This window comes from Chanos chanos, chromosome 10 (genome assembly GCF_902362185.1).
Source record: "Chanos chanos chromosome 10, fChaCha1.1, whole genome shotgun sequence".
NCBI classification, from domain to species: domain Eukaryota; kingdom Metazoa; phylum Chordata; class Actinopteri; order Gonorynchiformes; family Chanidae; genus Chanos; species Chanos chanos.
This window is the reverse complement of record NC_044504.1, coordinates 38,327,569-38,347,800: the sequence shown is the minus strand read 5'-3', so window position 1 is coordinate 38,347,800 and position 20,232 is coordinate 38,327,569. Positions and strand designations below refer to the sequence as shown.

Genomic DNA, 20,232 nt, shown 5'->3' with positions numbered 1-20,232 from the left:
AGCTTGTGTGGCATGGAGGAAACGTCAAACTCCAAAGCTGCTGCGTTGTTGAGTTACATTGGAGACAGACATAACTGATGAATAATTAACGTTAATAATGTAGTTATTAGAAAAATTCACAGCACACACAAAGTTCAGAAATGTATAGTATTTTGACAGACATCCGGAATAACATTCATTTTACTATTTGTCACTGCTAATTTGTGTGAGATGTTGGCTGTGCTTCTTGTTACGTGTTCTTGGAGCCCATTGCTGGGATGTGAAAATGTTGAAGTGAGACTGAATGTCTAAGATCTAGATGCTGTTTCGGGAAGTTGAAGAAGCTTCTCACTGGATGTCCACACGAGCGAAGGACTGGTCTGTTCCCAGATTATTTTCCACAAAGACCTCATATTTCCCTGCGTCAGTGGGCCTGGCATTTTTTATTGTCAGGATTGTGTCTGTGTCTCCAACGTCGTAAAACACTCTGGAAGATAACCACAAAAAACACATGACTCAGACTCACTCTGAAGGGGGGGTAACTGTCTTCAGACATGCAGTTTGACCCACAAGTATACCTTTCATCTTCCTCTATGTCTTCTCCATCTTTGAGCCAGCCTACGTCAGGTGGAGGTTCTCCACTGATCTCAGCCTTCAGCACCACCGTTGTTCCCTTTTTGGCCTTTACATTGTCTGGGCCTTTGGTCACTTTAGCAGGAACTGTTACAGTGAGAAGCAAAATCCATCACTGATCCCATTAACAGCAAAGGAAAGAAAGTTTGTAGCTACTGGTGAAGAGAAAGCATTGTACACACCCTCTACTATAATACATGCCGAGCCTGATGTCTGGCCAAAGGTGTTCTTGATGGTGACGGTGTATCTGCCCAAGTCTGCCAGCACCCCATCTCGCACCACCAGGGCCACAACGTCAGGATCCTCAAACACGTAGCAGTACTTGGGTCCGTCTTTGAGCTCTTTCCCATCCTTCGACCAAACGATGAATGGATCGGGGAAAGCACTCACTCTGCACTCCAGCTTGGCAGCACTGCCCTCTACCAGAACCACATCTTTCAGCTCCTGAAGGAACTTTGGAGGACCTTTTTCTCGCAACTCCTTCCGCGAACTGGATGGGCAACACGAAAGCATGAAAGAGGAGGTGTTCTCAGAATCGTGCGACACTGACACTGAGACCTTTCAGACACTTTGTCACAGAAGTTAAATTAGCAGCAAAAACTCAAATTCCTCAAAGGCATCTCAGAATGATGTCAGTCTATGGCCAGTGTCAAAATATGAAAATTAGTGGGCGATATTTAATTTTACCAGAGAAGTGTAATTACCGATGACCCCTGTATGAAGCTTGGATGCGAATAGCTGCCTCCTGGACTTGGGGGTCATTTATGTTCAGATTGCACCCCGGCGGGGGTGCAGCCTTAACTTTGGACATCTGTTATGGACAGAATAGATCTTTTAGGACTGGTTTAAAACACTGTAGTTAAGGATGAGAACAGATCGTTTAAGACTGATCTGAGATGCTGTAATTTGTGATGCAGCCTCACCTCAAGAAAATATTGTGAATATTGTGAAAAGATCAAAATCACACTCAAGATCATAGTCAACAAATCAGTATATCTCATATCAGTAATTTAATATTTACATGTCAGATCTCGATGTAAGACGTGTCCTATAATAATTATTATAAGACAATTATTACATATACTACTATTTCAATATACAGCATTATCGTCTAAAAAAAAAAAATTAAAACACTCACCCTGGAGAGGGTCCTGAAACTGTCCTCTCAGTCAGGAAGCCACAGGCAGAAGGTCCGGTCCGGTCTGGATCAGGGCTTTTTATATGGGAGACCAGTGGAGCCATTGGTGGCCCTCAGAAGACTGGGTGGAGGAGGCCTGGAAATGCCAAAGCAGCATTTGTCCTTGTTTGGACCTTTACCTTGGGATGGTCTCGGATGGTCTGGCATTGCAAGACTGATAAAAGATGTGGACCAAGTGCTGAGTAGAGTCAGCTGGGCCTTAAATAGCCTTTTCATGACATATCGCCTTGGTTACCAAGGGAGATCTGATGAGGGGCTCTGGGGCAAAGGCAGTGGATTGCGAATGGAAAGATACGAAACACGAGAACTCCTTGGTGAGGGAGAGTGCGCTAGTGGATCACAACTGGGATTTCAGAAGATTTTAACTGTTTAAACACCATGGCAGCTAATGGACTGCTTGTTGATTTGTTTCAACATGCCCCGTTTGTTTTTTTGCAGTCGGTAGAAAATTATTTCTGTTTCAGTGTAGTCAAGGGTCAAGCACATATATACAATATGGAGATTTTCAAAGTGTGCCTGGGTCGGTCTGTATAAAGTCAGTTTGCATTTGAAACAGTGTTGTCAATGCATTTGTCATGAGGGAAGGAAAGGCTAAACTTCCAGCTGCTACGTGCTCTTGTCCATTTGTGAATTCTGATTTTAGAATCAGATCTAAAACAAATGATGCATGTGTTGCAGTCCAGAATCGGTAAGAATGCTTTATTCAGGAAAGGACACATCTTCAACATATACACACCTACACTTCATTCTACTGCAAAACATCCATTTCAACATCTGTCACTGTTTTAGTGCAACGTAATGCATTCCAGAAATAAACAGCTTTAATCAGTGTCACATTAAAGGGTTACTTAGCATGATCAAGAGAGAAGGAAAATACACAAAGCAATAATTAATACAAAACCATATTCACAACCACAAACTACTGCCTGTGTGTTTGAGTCATGTATCCTTTTATTGTAATTCCTTGCTTTTTGGCTTTGAGTGTTCCATGTGAGTGTCAGAGAGAGTAGTTGAAGTCATAAACACAGTTTTATTTCAATCACTCATTCAACCATTAAATAATCAGCAGGAAAAATAAATAATGATAAAAAAAATTGAATATATCTTTGCATCCATGGGAAAAATAAAAAATAGTCAGTACTATATAGTGTGCAGTGTGCAGGCATTGCAATAGACATCTAGATTAAAAAAAGGCTGCTTTGCAGAGAATCAAACTTTTTAGTTTCAGTTTGTCATAGCATGGGCAGGCAATGAAGAGGGATGTCTGGATATTGTGCTTAAAGAAGCTTAGGGCTGAGAAAGAGAGAGTGTATTCATGGATGTGTGCATGGCATGTAGGTTTTCTAAGTTTAATAGTCCCACCAACTGTGTCTTTCTTCAGTGTGGATAGACCTTACATTCCAAACCACCCTACACCATAACAGTGTTTACTGTGGTGGGCTTTTGAGGCATCAGTTTTGTTTTACCATCTAAAGTTAGCTTCACGTAAGAAAAAAAAACAAACAAACAAAGAGTTTGTGATGTATACTGCAGTAGTGTACATAACAAGACTGATTCAAATAAGAGAATTTAATTATCTCAGAATTGTTGACATTGCACATAAGCCACCACTTAACAGCGTCTAAAAACATGTACTTCACAAAGTACTTCAAGAGTCGAAAAAAGAGAGAAAAATAATCATGTCAATTTCTCTATGCCACTGTGGTAAATAATCAAAAGATACATCTGTTCAAAAACCAGGGAGCATATTGTATCTTGACAACGTAAGTCATGACAGTACAAGAGGTCAGTACAACATGTCCCATCCTGGGCTACATTTCTAACACTGAGGCAAATTTATTTGCGGTGCACATTTTCCAAACGTCTTCCCCATGTAGAAGTGCGAAAGTTATACTGTAAATATGCCTGATTGTTGATTTCATCTTTTATTTTGCCTCGGCTGAGAACAAAGGACATTTCAAGGATTTGTATGCATAAACCGAATCATTACCAAAAAAAAAAAAAAAACAACTAGTTCCCCTACTGAGCACAAGAAATTCTGCAGTTCTTCGGGTGGTATCGTTGTTACCCTCTTTCAGAGAAGTCATGTTGTAAATGCTAGCATTCACAACTGCAGTCATGTTCTTCTTGACATGTCTATTTTTGTCTAAAACATCTCTTTTTAAATAAAAAATGTACAGTGTAACAATAAAACTGTATATTTAAATATAATGTGATGTCTAGACAAATAACACTTCTTAGTGATTAAAAAAAAAAAAAAACTTATTTACTAACAAAGAGTTTTTAGTTTTCTAATCCAAACAGGCTTGGCAGGCAGATTTTAGACACCTCTGGAGGCAGCACATTGACAGGTTTTCACACTTTGAGGATGATAAAGTGAGATTTAGGGTTACGGCTGTGTGAAATTCAAAGGGATTCCCTCTAGTTTGGACCTGAGGAGCTGTCTGACGAACTCTTCAGAGGTTTAATTATATTTAATTCCCATGTTAGATCATTCCCATTATGACATGCTTGTAAGTCCATCACTTCTCAGGCAAGTTTGAAAAAAAAAAAAAAAAAATCTGGTCTGAATCATACAAAGGCCAAAGAGAAATCTATAATACATAATACATTCTCTTCGTTAAATTAAAGGCAACTTTAAAAATGTTTAAAAAAAAAAAAAAAAGCCATAGTCACACTTTTCGACTTTGCCACGTTATCTTAGCATCGCCACAGTAGCATGCCCTTCAAGCACAAATGATTCTTTGAACAATTTCCTTGAATGCTCTCCCTGTCTTTTGCAGTCCTGTCCAGCGTGCCACTTAATTCTGCATTCACCAAGGCCCACTTTTCTCCAGTGCACTGTATTAAAACACAAAATGCACTTTGATTGTAAAAGGTCACATAGCACTACAGAAAACTACAGTGCTTGAATTTAAAATGTCAACATTCAGGGCCTCTCATGTAATCACCAATAATCAATATAACAGCTATCAATAATAGCAGAAGAAGATATACAGCATATTTCTCCACTGACTGCCCCAGTGCGTCCTGGGGAAACAACACAGAAATACACATTTACACTATAGTTTTTCAAATAACAACATAAAATTCCATGTTCTTGATGACTGACTAAGCTTCGTGAGAGCACTACGGCTCTGCTCAACTTATGGCAAGTTCCTAGGCCCTGACTTCTCACAAGAGACACAAGACTGAGAACAGCTAGTATAACCCAATGGAACAGTAATGGGTACAAGAATGTGAATCGAGGATAGGGCCCAAGAAGGAGCTGGAAGCAAAGACAAAGGTAAGCACAATACATCTGTGCATGCTAGCTACAGCTGGGTGAGGCACACACACACACACACACATTGGGATCCATTCTGTTATTGTCTGGTTTGGTGAGCAAGTTCTCTGTGTATGTGTTTTGTGGTTTAGGTGCAGACTGAGGTGACTTTTCACTCTATGTTTGAGGAGCGAGGACCAGGTAGTTCAGAGAACGTTTGATGTTATAACACCATGCGCATTAACATTAGCCTTCTGTTGTCCTGCCAGCTCGGGATGTGTCAGTAGACCGGGGGATCTGCCTCCATGTTCATCGTCCTGGAGACCTACGACTGCCCCCCTCGGGCCACGTCCCTGTGATGGGCAGTTGATGAGCTCACTGAGTGACAGGGGTGGGGGGTAAAGCAGGTGTGACAGGTGCAGTTGGGGAGATGGGGGTCTGTGGAGAACTCTGGTAAGACCTCAGGAGGACCTTGTGTTTGGTGGCCCCCTCCGCCCTGAGCTGCTGCTGCTGGGCCAGGAACTCTTTGAGGCGTGTGGTGGTGAAGGTAAGAGTCTGTCGTCGAAGCCTCATCAGGTAGGCGTCCTGCAGCCAGGAGTTACTGAAGCAGTCCTTAACGTTAGGACGTGCCCTGAAACACATCACACACAGTTTCACAGCAGTTATTACCCAGGAGAAAAGAACGTCAGCACTCTCTCGTCACTGAGAAACTCGAGGGAGGACGTACAGTATAATCACATGCTCTTACTCACCAAGGGTAGCTGCAAAGGATCTTCTTGAGGAACAGAGAGGCACTTTGGGACACGTTTTGGTAGAGCTTACTGAGGTCAAACTTCGCAGCGATGATTTTGGCCTCTGTCTCCTGTGGGTCGTTCTCCGTAAAAGGCAACCTCCCACTTAACCTGTGTCATAATGACATTCATTGGAGTCTTAAACCTGCACTTGATATGTTTCTTTTAAGCAAACTAAGTCAGAAAAAAAGAATACTTGGAGAATGTTGTAAAACTGAGCCATCTAAATCCTCTAAAGGATTGAGGAATTAGAATAAAGAATATGACTGAGCTGACTGAGTGAAAAGAACTGTGAAAATCATGCTCTCTCTAAGTCCTTGCAGTGCGCAGTGACGGTGCTGTAGGGCTGGACATCAGTGGATGACACTCACATGATGTAGGTTAGAACGCCAACGCTCCAGATGTCAGCTGGAGGACCCACCACATCCCCCTTCAGCATCTCAGGAGCTTTTCCGGAATCGGCCGGAAAATTCAAAAGATACACAAATATCACAGAGAGTGAAGAAGCGTGTAATTATTCCCAAAAGTGTAACACACATACCATAAGGGTTACTAGCTGATTCGGCCCCATGGGGACAGAAGGGAATTACAGAATATTAGGAGATTAGATATCCTGACTAAATTTGATTTATCGAAGTAAAACAAGGGGTTGGTGCAACATGAAATAGAAATTAGTAAAATAAACCTACATGTAAATGTAGTGCTCTAAGAACAGAGCAGCCGGTTCCTTAGATAGGTCTGTGCACTGAGAACTCAGAATAAACCTCTGTACTCACACATATACTCCAGTGTTCCCAGGGGAGGGCTGAACTGCTTCAGGAAGAGAGGGTTGAAATTCTGCGCGCTGCCGAAGTCAATGATCTTGACCACATTCATGTACGTGACAATTATGTTGTCGGGCTTGATATCTAGGTGCAAGATTCGGCGATTGTGCAAGTAGTCCAGGCCCTGCAGGATCTGGACAATGTAACCAACCACATCATCCTCTGAGTAACGGAACCTAGGAAGAGAGATACACAAAGAGCCATGAGAACACAAGACGTCTCTCAGCGTCCCAGACGGCCAGAGGAGTGAATAGCGACCACTTGTTGACCGCCACAATAGAGTGCTGTGTCTGTCCAGAGAGCGTGTAATGCCTGAACACAGGACGTTCAGCGTAGACATAAGGACCGGGTGGTTTCAGACCTGTCAATCAGACTGTAGAGGAGTTCTTTGCCAGAGCAGCACTCAGAGATGAGCACCAGGTAACGTGGAGTGACGTAAGCCTCATGCAAAGCCATTATCTTCTCGTGGTGAAGGGACTTGAGGATGTCGTATTCTTGCAGCACGACCTGCTTGTTTTCTGGCTCGTACGGCACAATCTTTGCCATGAAGAGGTTGCCGGTGGCATTTTCCCTGCATTCTCTGATTACGCCAAAGCGACCTCTGCGACAAACAAAACACCAAAGCAACAATCAACCAACTACATAATGATTTTTAATGCCTCACATCAAACAGACACTGCTGAAAGTGATGAGCGAAATATCTGTGCCATGCACTTCATAAATTATCATAAAACAGGAGCCATGCACTTCACACATTTGAACAAACAGTACTATTCACTTTAGGAGTGTATAGCTTCTACTTTTTTAAAACCCAGCATGCACTGGACACCAAAAAATCGTGGTTTAGTGCTGTGTACCAGTATATCAGGGATCTAAACACAGACAGACACATTTTTAAAACTAAAATAAAGAGACACATAGCATAAACAGTAAAAAACATTTGATTAATTTCTGCACCTAGCCTTCTCATCCATGAAAGTGTATGGTTTCTGAGGTACTCCTTGGCGGAGTGTGGACTCTCCAGGTTTTCCGGAGGGTGTCCTGCGTCCTGAGGGGGTGGAGCGGCCAGAAGGCGTGATTCTCCCACTCGGAGTCATGCGACTGGGTGTGCCTGTACCTTCTCCAACAGGACTCAGACTGGTAACCAGTACCACTGGGGGAGAGAGAGCTGGGGAGGGTGTATTGGGGGTGACAGGGCTAACTCGCGCCGCGGTAGTTGCTGGAACATACATGGGCACAGACGAGATGGGCTTTCCAATGGCGGGTGGAGGGGACACCAGTGGAGGTGGGGTGACTGGTGGGGTTTTTGCCATGGGCGGAACCACATTGACTGGGCTCTGTGGTTTCGGGAGGACAACAGGTGGAGTCAGTTTGGCTGCAGGCGGTGTCTGAGTTGGAGCGGCCGGTGGCGAGGGTTTCCTGACCGTGATGTTGAGCGTAGTCTTGGCTTTGGCCTGGGAGGGTGTGTTGGAAGTTGCCGTCTGAATCTCAGAGACAGACCGATGGGTAGGGGCAGAGTATTGAGGTGCAGGGGCAGGGCTGGTGGAGGTGGGCTGGTCAACCGAGGTGGGAACAGCTGGAGCATGAGGAGCAGAGGCAGGTTTACTGGGCTGTGCTGGAGGGGCCGTTGGAGCAAGTGTTGCGGGGGCAGTAGATGGGGGTGTGGGTTTACTGCTAGCTGGCTTGATTGGAGGTACTGTCATTGAGGATGTCACCACTGAAGGTGACGTTGGGAGTGTCTTCACTATGACAGTTCCAGATGATTTCTGAGGTGCTGTAGAGAGGAAATGATATAATGTGTAATCCTTTTAGTTCTGTGCAATACAGAATAGAGTACAATGAATGAGTTTTCAATAATTCCTAATCAGTTCTTCAATCATTTTGATTCTGAATTAAAATTAACCACAGGAAAAAGAACTGCAATGTGAACTGAGCTGAAAGATGCAGAATTTCACTTTACGTGGTGTTGTGCTTTGTTTCTGCAAATGACATTACATCACCCAACATAAGTTTTATCTAATTATTTTTTTTAATGATCTTGAATTCCCTGGAGAATCTTTCTTATTTCTGCTTTAAACTACTAACTTATGATCTCTGCGCAACCTTGCCATTGCATGAATTTTGGTGACCAGATCGACGAAAGCAGGAGTCAGGCCTGGAAAGACCTCACTATTAATCACTTTGGTGGTTTTATTCCAAGTAGCACTGTTGGAACACATTAGACCCTCTGCAATTCCTGCCGTAACCCTGTGTGTGGCTCAAACCAAAGTCACTTCAAAGTTCATAAGCCATTAAAACTCAATTGTCTTACACACATCTCATCTTTGAGATAAATTGCCAGATAAACTCTGGGCTGAAAGAGCAGTTTTAGCAAGCTTGGGATGTCAGGGTCAAAGGTCAGGTGTTCAGTTCCCTGTAGTCTAATAGTTCTGCTTGGTCTAATTTAGAAATTAAAAAAAAAATGCAGAAAAAGGGGTCTCAAACTGTTTAATATTATTTGTATTTTTAACTGTTAAAATGGTTGCTTGTCAATGTTAAAAAGGTTTTCATTAGTCAGTGTTTTTTGTTTTCTCTAATGATAATTTAGTTCCTCTTCCCACAGTTCAAGTTTAATGCTTTACTGATTTTTATGTCAAACTCAAAACTGCAGTTTTCTGACCTGGCTTTCAGTCAAGGCCCGAGGTGTCTGTCAGTCCTAAGTCCTGGTTTTGTTTCTTTTTTGATATTAAAGTTGAAAAACTGTGCATATGACATAAACATGCATATTGTTTTTAAAATGAAGGATCTTCTACCTGAGGAATCTAGGACCACTTTGTCAGACAGGTTGCTGTAGGGTCCCTGGCCAGCTTTGTTTACACAGGCCACTCTAAACCTGTAGGTTCCACCAGCTGGAAGATCTGTGATGTTGTAGTAACAGTCGGCTACACCCGTGGCCACAATAAGCCAATTATTTTCACCTAGGAAAAGAAAAATGGCGTAAACAGTTATGTAGAACAATTTTGATAATAAATAACTCCTCTCCAAATAAAATAATTAAAACATAAACCTCAGACGCATTATTTAGTTAAAAATTGCAAAAATGACGCATACCCTATCTTTATTTCGGAATCATTCAGATAATAGAGAGTTGTAATACCGATAGTAACCAAATGGTGGTGGTGAAGAGTTGTGCAGAGTTTTGTGAGAAAAAATATCTTTGCTGCAACATATTGCGGTGGTTTTGCCAAGATATGAAATACTAGTGTAAAGAATGCAAAATGCCACATACACCTCCACAAAGTTTGCTTCAAATACAATCTACTTCATCCATAAACGCGAGGGTTGTTGCAGAAATAAAAACTCAAATAAGTTGACAATGATTGGAGAGGAAGATGAGAATGGCGCAGTAAAAAATCCTCACAATGCAGGTGAAAAACACAAGTTACATACAAGCACTAGCATCTCATTGAGACAGAACAGTGGTGTGCAACAGAAGCCCATTCTAATGCATGTATGAAAGAGGGTACTGTGTGACTCTTAAAGGTGGGAGAGGAATCCGTGAGGAACGACTTTTAAGACAACACACCCTCTGTTCTCCGCTCCAGAGTGTAAGTGCAAGGGGCCATGGTGTCTGAGGGTCTCCACACCACCAGTGCTGTGTTCTTGTAACGCTGTGGGACCTCGGGAGTGCCTGGCCGGTTAGGGAGACCTGGGTGAACATGACATTTTGGTTACTGACACAACAAAAACTTCCAATCCAGCGAAGATTTGGACAGTTCTTGGAGGAAAATGATAGAAAAATTTCTGATCACACAATAACAGACTAATTTATTTCAAGACGGCCATATTGTAGAAGTTCTTTTTCATGTGTCGATAATAACACTTCCCTGGGCTTTTAGCGCTCTGTTGCTTTTTGTGTTTTTTGTTTTCTTTTGTGCTGAACTATACCCCAAAACACAGCCAAAATTACATAGATTTGACATGCCATCAACAGTTGTCCAAGTCTCATCTCTGGATTTCTAAATGAATGTGTTTTAAATGTCAAAGGTTACAAAAAAGCAAGGAAGTCTTCCACGTGTGACATGACATAGGACAAAGCAATGTCTTTTATTGTTCATTTGGAAGACAAGTTGCAAAGGTGTTCTTGCAAATACCTTGCAAAATCGTGCAAAATCAGTCTGCTAATTTGTGTGAGAAGGTTTTAAATTGAAATATAATGGCATATTTTTCAAAATGTAAACAATGAAAAATGTTGGCAAACATTTGGTGGACTAAAATAGCGTATCCGAATTCAGGGTCATAAGGGTTAAGGTATATACCAGGGATTAAGGAGTAAAACAGATCCCAGTGTGAACAAATGTGCACCTCCTCATTAAATCTCCTCTTAAAAAACATTTCTGAGACAAACATTCATCCTGATTACAAGGAATACATTTTGTTTACATTCTCACTAAAAAGAGAAATGACAATATGCTGTGTAGTGCAAGCAGTTGTCAGTGACATACTGAACTGAAAACAGGAGTCTCTGCGGTGGCTACAACCAACTCATCTTTTCTTTTTTTTTTTTTATCATGGGGAATTTGCCATGAAAATAATGATTTATATCCCGCTGTCCCACAAATACCCGGCTGTGCTCATTGATAAACACAATATTAACTTCTCCCACTAATTATGGTTAGATATCGACAGAAATCTTGGACAACACAGCTGAACATTCATTCTGATTTTTGTATCGGACTGAGGTATGACTAGGTTTGTCTGCGATTGGCTGAGGCCTGCACATACCTGTCAGTGATTGGCTGTGGCGTGGACACACGTGTCAGTGATTGGCTGTGGCATGGACACATTTGTTTCAGAGCTAAATATTTAGTTGATATCTCCCCCTCAACTGTATGCTCTCAAATTCATAAAAAGAATGTACAATATACTCCCTTTCCGTCCAAGCTCCCATCTCCTTCTTGCTCTTTTGCTTTGTTTTCGTCTGAAATACATGTGTGTGTGTGTGTGTGTGTGTGTGTGTGTGTGTGCGCGTGTGTAACTCACGGGCGAGAGACAGCGTGCAGGAGCTGGTAACTGAGGCCAGTGGGTTCGTAGCGACACATTCGTAGAGGCCGGCGTCTTTCTTGGTGGTCTTCATGATCATAAGCAGCTGTCTCCCATCAGGACAGGAGATCATGTTCATCCTTGGGTCGATCTCAAGTGGCTTTTTATCTGAGAAACACAGGGACCCCAACATATACTGTTATCCTCAGTCAAGTTACGTGACAAAGCTTGTTTTCATTACAAGCTCATTCTTATATTTTGACATGGAGACTTAGGTTGGCATGGTGCCCAAAGAAGCATTAATCTACACGTTTATAATAACGTTTTTATGTAATTCAATTTAAATCAATGCCATTAAACAGTGAGAACCATTACATAAAAAAGTGTAATATGAAAAGAAATACTGTATGGACATTAAGCATAATGACTTTCCATAAATTGATTTCTACTGTGTGACTGCTGACTCAGTTCATAATACATAACTGCAATACTTGCACAACTGTAAAAAGTAATGTTAACTCATTTTGGAAAGCAATTTGTCAGATCAGCAGAGCAGTGAGCATTTTACATTTAATTACATAAGTCGCTTCTCTACCTGTTATGTAACTGTAGCTTTTTTTTTTTTTTTTTTTTTTTGACCACTCAAATTTTATCAGTTTATTCTGTGTGAATAGTCAACGGCTGTGATACACAGCTCAAACCTCGACATCCGTCATTCCTGTTGGATGTTCATTTCTACCAAGCAATACATGTCACCGACTGGATGAGGTGCAAACAGATCTGTCAGTGATTGGCCTAGGTATGGCCCCAGCTGTCAGTGATTGGCTGACACATCTACACATCTGTTTTGCAGTTAGATATTCAGCCTTTGATTATTTGGTGAGCTCAAAAAGCAGGAGAACTCTGGACCTCACAAAAAAAGGTCTGAACAACCTTGAGTATAAAGAATGATGAGACCAAACTGTGATGGAGTGATTGGGTGATAAAAAAAGTGATAAAACCTTTCATCCATGCAATATGAGGGTGAGGGCTCCCTGCAGGAAGACAGCTCAGAGTGACAGGATCTCCCTCCAGGAGAACATGGTCCCTCAGTTTAATATGGAATACAGGAGGGAAGTCTGAGAAAAGAGAAAGGCGCATGTAGAAAATCAGAAAGGGTGAAGTGTTGGTGACAAAGGTTGTGTAATACTCTGTGCTCTTCATTGCGTCCTTGACTGTATCCATCCAGTCAACTATCGTGTATCTTCATATGCAAAACTTCAAATGACAAAAATTGAGTAATTTTGACGACTAATTTAAATTTCTTTGCCCAGCACATGAATGCACATGTATCAAACATGAGAAAATGGAAGTTGAAGGGATGTCACACCAGAGGCCAGACGGGAATACTGCCGAGAGCGGAGTGAGCCGTTCTCTCTGGCAATTGCAGTGGGAATATCCGGTTGGGAGACCGTCTTGTCTCTTCTTCCTCTCGTCAGGCCCCACCTGTCCCACCTTGACCTGCGGTCAGTCTCCGCCCCTGTAAAACATAGCACATACAACAATACATTCAACACAAATAGCGATGATGATGGAGAAGAATTGGAGATTTAAAAAATATATATATACTTTCAACATGCTATTAGGCTCTGTCTCTAAGAGAGATTAATGTTTCATACCTTTGACAGCTGACTCTGATTGGATGCTGGACATGGAATCTAAAGACTCAGAGGAGGCCCCTGTGCCTGACTGAGAGGCAAGCTGGTTCTGCGGAACACCCATTCTCTTCAGACTACCTCCTTCAGAGGTCGAACGACGAAGTATGGAGAACAGAGGTGTTCTTTTACTCTCTGTTTTGCCTTCTTTTTCATCTTTCCTCTCTTCTGAATGGCTGCGAATTCTCATGGATATGCCAGCCACTGTGGAACCGATCTTCCTGCGCATAGCCAGAACCGGGGATTCGGTGGGTTTCTTGGGTTCTTTGGCCTCTTCCCCCTGAGGAGTTTCAGGTCCTCCATCCATCCTCACCATCTCCACCTCCTTCTTATCCTGTGACCCCCTGCGACCCAAAGCCCAAGAGAGTCTGCGTCTTGGAACCGGGACATCTTCCTCTTTGACTTTCTCTTCTTTTCTCTCTGCTGATGGGGCCCTTCTTAGGCGCATAGACAGCCTCCTCATGAAGCCTGGATCTTTTTCTGCTTCACGAAGATCCTGGACCGACTTGGACTTTTCCTCTAATCTTCTGGGTACAAATTCCAGAGGGGCACCAATGGGACTAGGTCGATACATCTCTTCTCCTGCCTCAGGGACAATTGTGGATGGAGTCTGCTCTGGTTTTTGCCAAGAGAGAAGCTTCAGGCCACGAGTGAGAGATGACTCACGTTTCTTGAACCGAGCCTCAAACACCTCCTCAGAGGCAAGATCTGAGATGTTGCTACTGGGAGAGGACTCTCTCTTAGGAGAGGCTCGGGTGGGAGTCTTAGATCTACTTAAGTCTTTGGAAGTCTGATCTGGTGATGCAACCCGAGAGAAGACCGCAGGATGTTCAGTGGTTGGGTGAATGTCAGGTTTAGATGAGACAGAGGTAGATACAAGAGTTGGTTCAGAAATGTGCCTAGATATTGGTGTGTAGACGGGAACTGCTGAGGGTGCAGATGTTGGTGCTGGAGTCGTAACAGGGGAACTGGCTGGCTGTAGCGATGGAACCATAATGGTTTGCATGATGCTGGCGTATGCAGAAGTTCTGCCATCTGGGAGCACTACACGTGCAGGAGGAGAAGGGCTTACGTACGTGGAAATAACAGCAGGGGGCGCTCTTGCAGGCACAGGCAGTGGGGTCACCATGATGGAACTAGTAGATATGACAATCTCTGGAGTTTTCACAGGTACCTTCATTTCATCTTTAATTTCCTCAACTTCCTTAACCTCTTTTTTGGGTGTGGGTGGTTCTTTTTCCTTTACATCTTCCTTCTTTTCCTCTTCCTCATTTTCTTCCTCAATTTTTTCCTCTACAACATTCCTTGGAGCCATAATAGGAGTGGGCTTACTTTGATCGTCTTTTTTGGTTTCCTTAGGTAATTCCTCTGACTTGCTTACATCCTTCTCTTGGGAACCAGGTTCGCTGGAGTTCTGATCGCTGCCACTCTGTGTGATTGCCATGTCTGCTTCTGCTTCCTTATCCACCACCTCCTTAGTTTGACTCCCCTGGACTTGGTCTTCTGACTGCATTTCGATGTCTTTCACACTAGTTTTCTCCTGTTTCTCTGGTTCTGGAGTGACTGGTTTTGGGGTGACTGGCCGGGAATCCAACTTGACCTGCTCGGTAAGTGCGGACATGGACACTGCCTCTTGCAGCCGTCGCCCTTCTATCTGAGCGAGAGGAATCTCTAAGGGTGCTCCGGAACGTCGGTGCAGAGGAATCGGTTCTGTGTCACCTTGGCTGAAAGAGGCACTCTTGCGAAGAACTTTGGTTTTTGGAATGTCATCCCTTGGTGACTCAGTGGAGGCTGCCCTAACTAGTGGAGATCCTCCTAGACGAGACATGCGGCCGTAGCGTTTCTCATCGCCCATACCCAGCGTCTCGAGGAGAGGTCCTCGCAGACCACTCATCTTGTTGTCAACGGAACCACCCCTGAGCAGCCTCTGCCTCATTAGCTCCAGTTTCAGGGCATAATCCTCCTGACTCAACTTCGCTGTACCTGGACTTGGGCTCCTGCGTGGTAGCTCCATAGACACTGCCTTTTTGAGAACTTTTCTGCCATCGCCCATAGAGCTCTCCTCAGCGCCCTCTTCTGGTTTAATGTGAAGTAGCAGGGCACTATCGGCAGAGCCCCCTCTACGTAACTGTCCTCTACGCCGACTTGCCTCTGGCTGATCTGACTCCATACTTGAGCCTCTGCGTAAGGGTCTCTTAGACTGTTCCGCTCTTTTGGCCAGTTCCCCCGGCTCCTCGTCCGACGATCCCTTCTCATCCTCAGGCGTCGACCTCTTTCTGGCGCGGCCTCGGGCAGCTGCGTCCCCGGCATCTGTTCCCTTTTCTGACGGCTCGCGCTCCAATGATTCCTGCTCCTGAGGGCTGGATCCCCCTGCTTCTGTACTGCTGAGAGACTTGCCCCCAGTCATTTCATCTTCACCTGGGATTTCAGTCAGGGACATTCTGGATCCCGAAAAGTCCATGTTGAGGGGCATGGGGATAAACGGTAGTTCGTCGATGTCTTCGTCAGAATCTGAGGATGAGGAGGGTGGAGGGGAACCTTCTTTGAGATGTCTTGGGACAGCGATGGAGATGTGGCTAGAAGAGTCATCCAGCAGTTCAGGTATTGACCTCATCACCATTTTGGATTTGTAGCTGATGAGGGATCGCTGAGAAAAGATTGGATGATCGTTACTATCAGTTAAATATGCAAATCAGTTAAAAGCATAGGAACAATTATGTCTGTGTCTCCCTCACCTGCCATCTCCTTCTGGCCAGGAACTTTTTGAGGGACTCGGTGCTGATGCTCTTCCCTTTTGTCAAGGTCTGATTGGAAATGATGACAAAATTTGTTTTCACTGATAGAAAGGTTCATTATAAAAAGACAGATAAATATATATTCATGAGTGTCTGTGTGTGTGTGTGTGTGTGTGTGTGTGTGTCTATGAGAGAGTGCACAAATTAATTCAACTCAATCGATGAGATAATTACATTCACCTCATGTTATTAATTTTTCAATATCCAAGCGATGTGACAATGGGTATGACACTCTTGAACTCTCTCCAGATGACATATTTTGTAGGTATTGGTACCATATCTGAGAGAGTTCTTTTCATTAAATGTGATGGATTTAACTAACAAAGCGTAAGGCAAAATACGTGTAATTACCTAAACCAAATGAAAACAGTCTTAGACTTAGCATGAAAATGCAGATAGGATTACAAGGCATTCAAGTATTTTTCTTAAATTCTGCTGTTCTTCTGAAATTACCTTAAACCAGGGATGACGAAGACACTCATTTGCATCAGGTCGTCTGAGGGAATAAATATCCACCAAGAAAAAGACAAAAAAATACATAAATATATGAATATATACATGCATACCTACATACATACATACATACATGCATAGGTACATACTTTTATATATATATATATGTGTGTGTGTGTGTGTGTGTGTGTGTGTGTACATATATATATACATACCTACATAAAAGTTTTGAAATTCACCCTGACAAAATTCAGTATAAGGCCTAATATGAACCAAACAGATTCATGACGGGTAAATTTAGCGGTTGCCCTATAGTTAAAACAGAGGTAATAAAATGATTATCTCACAGTCGATCAGCAACCAGCAGCTTTATGACAAATCCTTTGGCTTCATGGCAAAGGTCAGCGAACATGCTCTCCTCAAATGCCACATTGTAGTTCCTGATGTTGAGAACAGAGCTGCGGTCATTCTCCCCCGCGAACGGCGAAACACCAGTGAGGCTAGAAAACAGACACACGAGGTAAGAGTTTCATACACTGATCGGACATATAGAGATTACCTCGTTTAAAAGGTATAAACTGTCACGATCACATCATTCAACAAACTTAATGTACACCCGCATCGTGCAAGAGACATAAAATAGTATATACACTACATATATATATATATATATATATATATATATATATATATATATATATATATATATATGTGTGTGTGTGTGTGTGTGTGTGTGTGTACAGACACACACACACTTGAAGTTTTACATGGTGAACACGCTCAGTTATTTAATAGAGGAGGATGCATTATTATTAAATAGGTATGGTGGTATAATATATATTATTTATATTTGAACTGTATATCCCAGTGAAGATTACACGCTTGGTCTAATGTGAATAGGCAATGTGGAGTACATGACATGAAACTTACCACAGATATGTCAAGACTCCAACAGGCCTGAGAGAGAGCAAGAGAGGGGAAAGACAAGAGCTTTAAAAGCAGAATTCCAGCAGATTTCCCATGAAACCGTGATGATATGATGGAACCCCAGGTGCTTTACCAGATATCTGTTGCCTTGGAGACAGGCGTCTGGTTGACTATCTCTGGGGCGACAAACTCCGGAGTGCCGTATTTACAGTACTGCGCCTCACCGGGCGTGAGCTTCACGGCGTTCCCAAAATCACAGAGACGGATCTGATCGCTGGTCGGGTCAGCCATGAGGATGTTATCAGGCTGGAAAGCAAAGTTCGAAGGATTCACAGATTTAGATTTGGGTTTTTTCCCCTCTCTTTGAAAAACAATGGGGAAAACAATATGCGATAGATGTATGCTTACCTTTATGTCTAAATGCAAGATGTCATTCTGATGAAGGTAACCAACTCCCTCCAGCAGCTGTCTAATAGTGGAACGGATCTGCAAACAGCATGCGTGCTACATGTTACTCTGAGAGTGTCAGAAGCTGTTTTCATTTGAGCTCCTCAGAGATGACAGAAGTCATATAAAAGTGACGAATTGAAATTTCTCAGGGCTGGTTGGCCTTTAAGTCATGGTTCATTACAACACGAGCTGTCATTTCATTGGACAAAGCAGGAGGGTCAAGCAGCTTCACTCACCTCCGACTCCATCACGACGGATTTCTTTGTAAATCTGTCCAGAAGCTCCTCATGGCATCTTTACACATTTGTCAAGTGAATTCACAATTAAAGTGAGAAGGTGGTGATATATTAAAGACCTGCAAGTCACTCATATCAGAACAAAGAGAAATCTCTGTGTTAGTGTGCTTGTGTGTGTGTGTGTGTGTGTGTGTGTGTGTGTGTGTGTGTGTGTGTGGCTTAACCTTCACATGTGTGCAGATGCACTAAGGATGTTACCCTGATGGGCACATGCCTTAAGTCTTCCTGACACACAGGCCTCACAGACAGGGGAGGCATTACTCCCTGGATGGATTCCAGGCATCTCACTGCATCATGTGTGAGACAGATATGAGACAACACAGACAGATGGTGCAGCCTTCACCGTATCAGGCCAAATTAATTTAGAAAAGTGAGGCTTTGCACTCCAGAAACTAGCCAGGGACTGAGCAATGCCGGATATCATCAATGCAAGCCTTATATTTCTTCGTCTAAGTCAAACTCAGAGACAATGAATTGATTTGAAGAATAAAAAAAATGGCTGAATTGCCTGAAATGTTTGCATGATTTATATATTTAATCAAAAACCAGGGAGATAAAGTCATTACACACACACACACACACACACACACTCACACACACACTGATCTCTCCAGAAATTTTATCTGTGAGTCAATGACAAAGATACATCTCTGTGATGATGATGACGGCGTTCTTCTTCTCAAAGGCGTCATGGAAGTAGAGGATCCGCTCATGATCGAGCTGAGAGAGCAGGTTCATCTCTCTCAGGGCCGAAGTTTTCCGCTTGGCACGAGCCGAGATGAATTTAGCTGCATACTCCATCTTACCCACCTTCTGCGTCACCCGTTTCACGTACGAGAAAGCTCCTCTAAAAAAAAAAACAAACAAACAAACAAACAAACAAAACAAATTACAAAATAGCATTTCAGATTCAATAAGAACAATGCCTTCAACAACAAGGTTCACTTCATCTAATGCCTATTCAATTTTTAAAATGCAAATGGCCTCTGATGTTTCAGACTACTAGAAAGTGGAGCTAGGGAGGTCATATAAATTAGAGGGAAAAGTGTTTGTTTTTTTTGTTTTGGGGGGGGCTGGTTTTTGTCACATGAAAATGGAATGTCTAATGTGCCTTTAGTAGTGAATCAGATATTTACTGTCAAATCAGTGCTTATCATCACACACTAAATAATCATGACATTTTAATATCCATCAGTTTGTCACAACAATGGTTTGAATATGATGTGAATTCTCTAAAAGGATCTAAATAATGCAGAAAGCACACAGAGATTACTCTCTCCTCTGACAAAATCATTCTTCACAAACACAAAAAACCAGGCATTTCACATATCAGAATGCATTAAACAACAGCTCAGTTTGGATTGTGCTACGCTGTGCTAAAGCTGTCCCAGAATTTCACCGAGTGGCATTAAAAATAACACTTCATTATCAGTCTCAGAGTGTACTTGTTCCCCAGATAACATGACTATGTGAGTGTCTGTGTGTGAGCACGTACATACATGTGTAGAAGAGAATGCTATGCCCTGTGTTTTAGATAAGTGGCAGACAGAGCCGTGTGCAGGCCTGTATGGAGTGCTGGCACCCGGGCATGAGAATTATAATTACAAGGCAAATGTGAAGGAGACTGACAGTGTCGCGTGAGTGCTGAGCAGAGATACTGGTAAACAAGAGCCACTTTGCACTGGTGACATTCAAGTACTGAGCGTTTTCCCCTGTGTGGCAAATGACCCTGTCTGCTGCCTGTCTGACAGAGCTCTTAGCACCATGTTCCATTTTCAAAGCTGCTTAAGCGTTCAAATCTATGGGCCAGTGCCACTCACGCCGATTATCTAAGGCTATATGCGACAACATGGTTTCTGACAAAATAGCTTGACATTTCCATAAGGCGGAGTCGGACGGTTTAAC

At 42.8% G+C, this 20,232-nt stretch overlaps 2 protein-coding genes across 2 annotated transcripts in view; both read right to left on the bottom strand.

Moving 5' to 3' along the window:
• Positions 1–327: 327 nt before the first annotated feature.
• Positions 328–1,423, bottom strand: LOC115823585 (CAVP-target protein-like). The gene is made up of 4 exons (XM_030787645.1): positions 1,317–1,423; positions 795–1,102; positions 558–699; positions 328–466 (listed from the first exon to the last, which is right to left on the bottom strand). The coding sequence occupies exons 1-4, from the start codon at positions 1,421–1,423 to the stop codon at positions 328–330; spliced, it is 696 nt and encodes a 231-aa protein (XP_030643505.1).
• Positions 1,424–5,450: 4,027 nt separating this feature from the next.
• Positions 5,451–20,232, bottom strand: part of spegb (striated muscle enriched protein kinase b) — a 60,479-nt gene continuing 45,697 nt past the window's right edge. The window contains exons 23-42 of the mRNA XM_030787644.1: positions 18,974–19,174; positions 18,268–18,325; positions 17,990–18,067; positions 17,715–17,887; positions 17,585–17,611; positions 17,002–17,154; positions 16,655–16,697; positions 16,142–16,210; positions 13,371–16,053; positions 13,082–13,231; positions 12,714–12,830; positions 11,713–11,880; positions 10,256–10,378; positions 9,483–9,647; positions 7,648–8,464; positions 7,052–7,291; positions 6,643–6,866; positions 6,238–6,313; positions 5,828–5,977; positions 5,451–5,706 (exon numbers count right to left, since the gene is read on the bottom strand). Coding sequence (XP_030643504.1) covers positions 5,451–5,706; positions 5,828–5,977; positions 6,238–6,313; positions 6,643–6,866; positions 7,052–7,291; positions 7,648–8,464; positions 9,483–9,647; positions 10,256–10,378; positions 11,713–11,880; positions 12,714–12,830; positions 13,082–13,231; positions 13,371–16,053; positions 16,142–16,210; positions 16,655–16,697; positions 17,002–17,154; positions 17,585–17,611; positions 17,715–17,887; positions 17,990–18,067; positions 18,268–18,325; positions 18,974–19,174 — 5,971 coding nt within the window. The remainder of the gene's footprint in view (positions 5,707–5,827; positions 5,978–6,237; positions 6,314–6,642; positions 6,867–7,051; positions 7,292–7,647; positions 8,465–9,482; positions 9,648–10,255; positions 10,379–11,712; positions 11,881–12,713; positions 12,831–13,081; positions 13,232–13,370; positions 16,054–16,141; positions 16,211–16,654; positions 16,698–17,001; positions 17,155–17,584; positions 17,612–17,714; positions 17,888–17,989; positions 18,068–18,267; positions 18,326–18,973; positions 19,175–20,232) is intronic.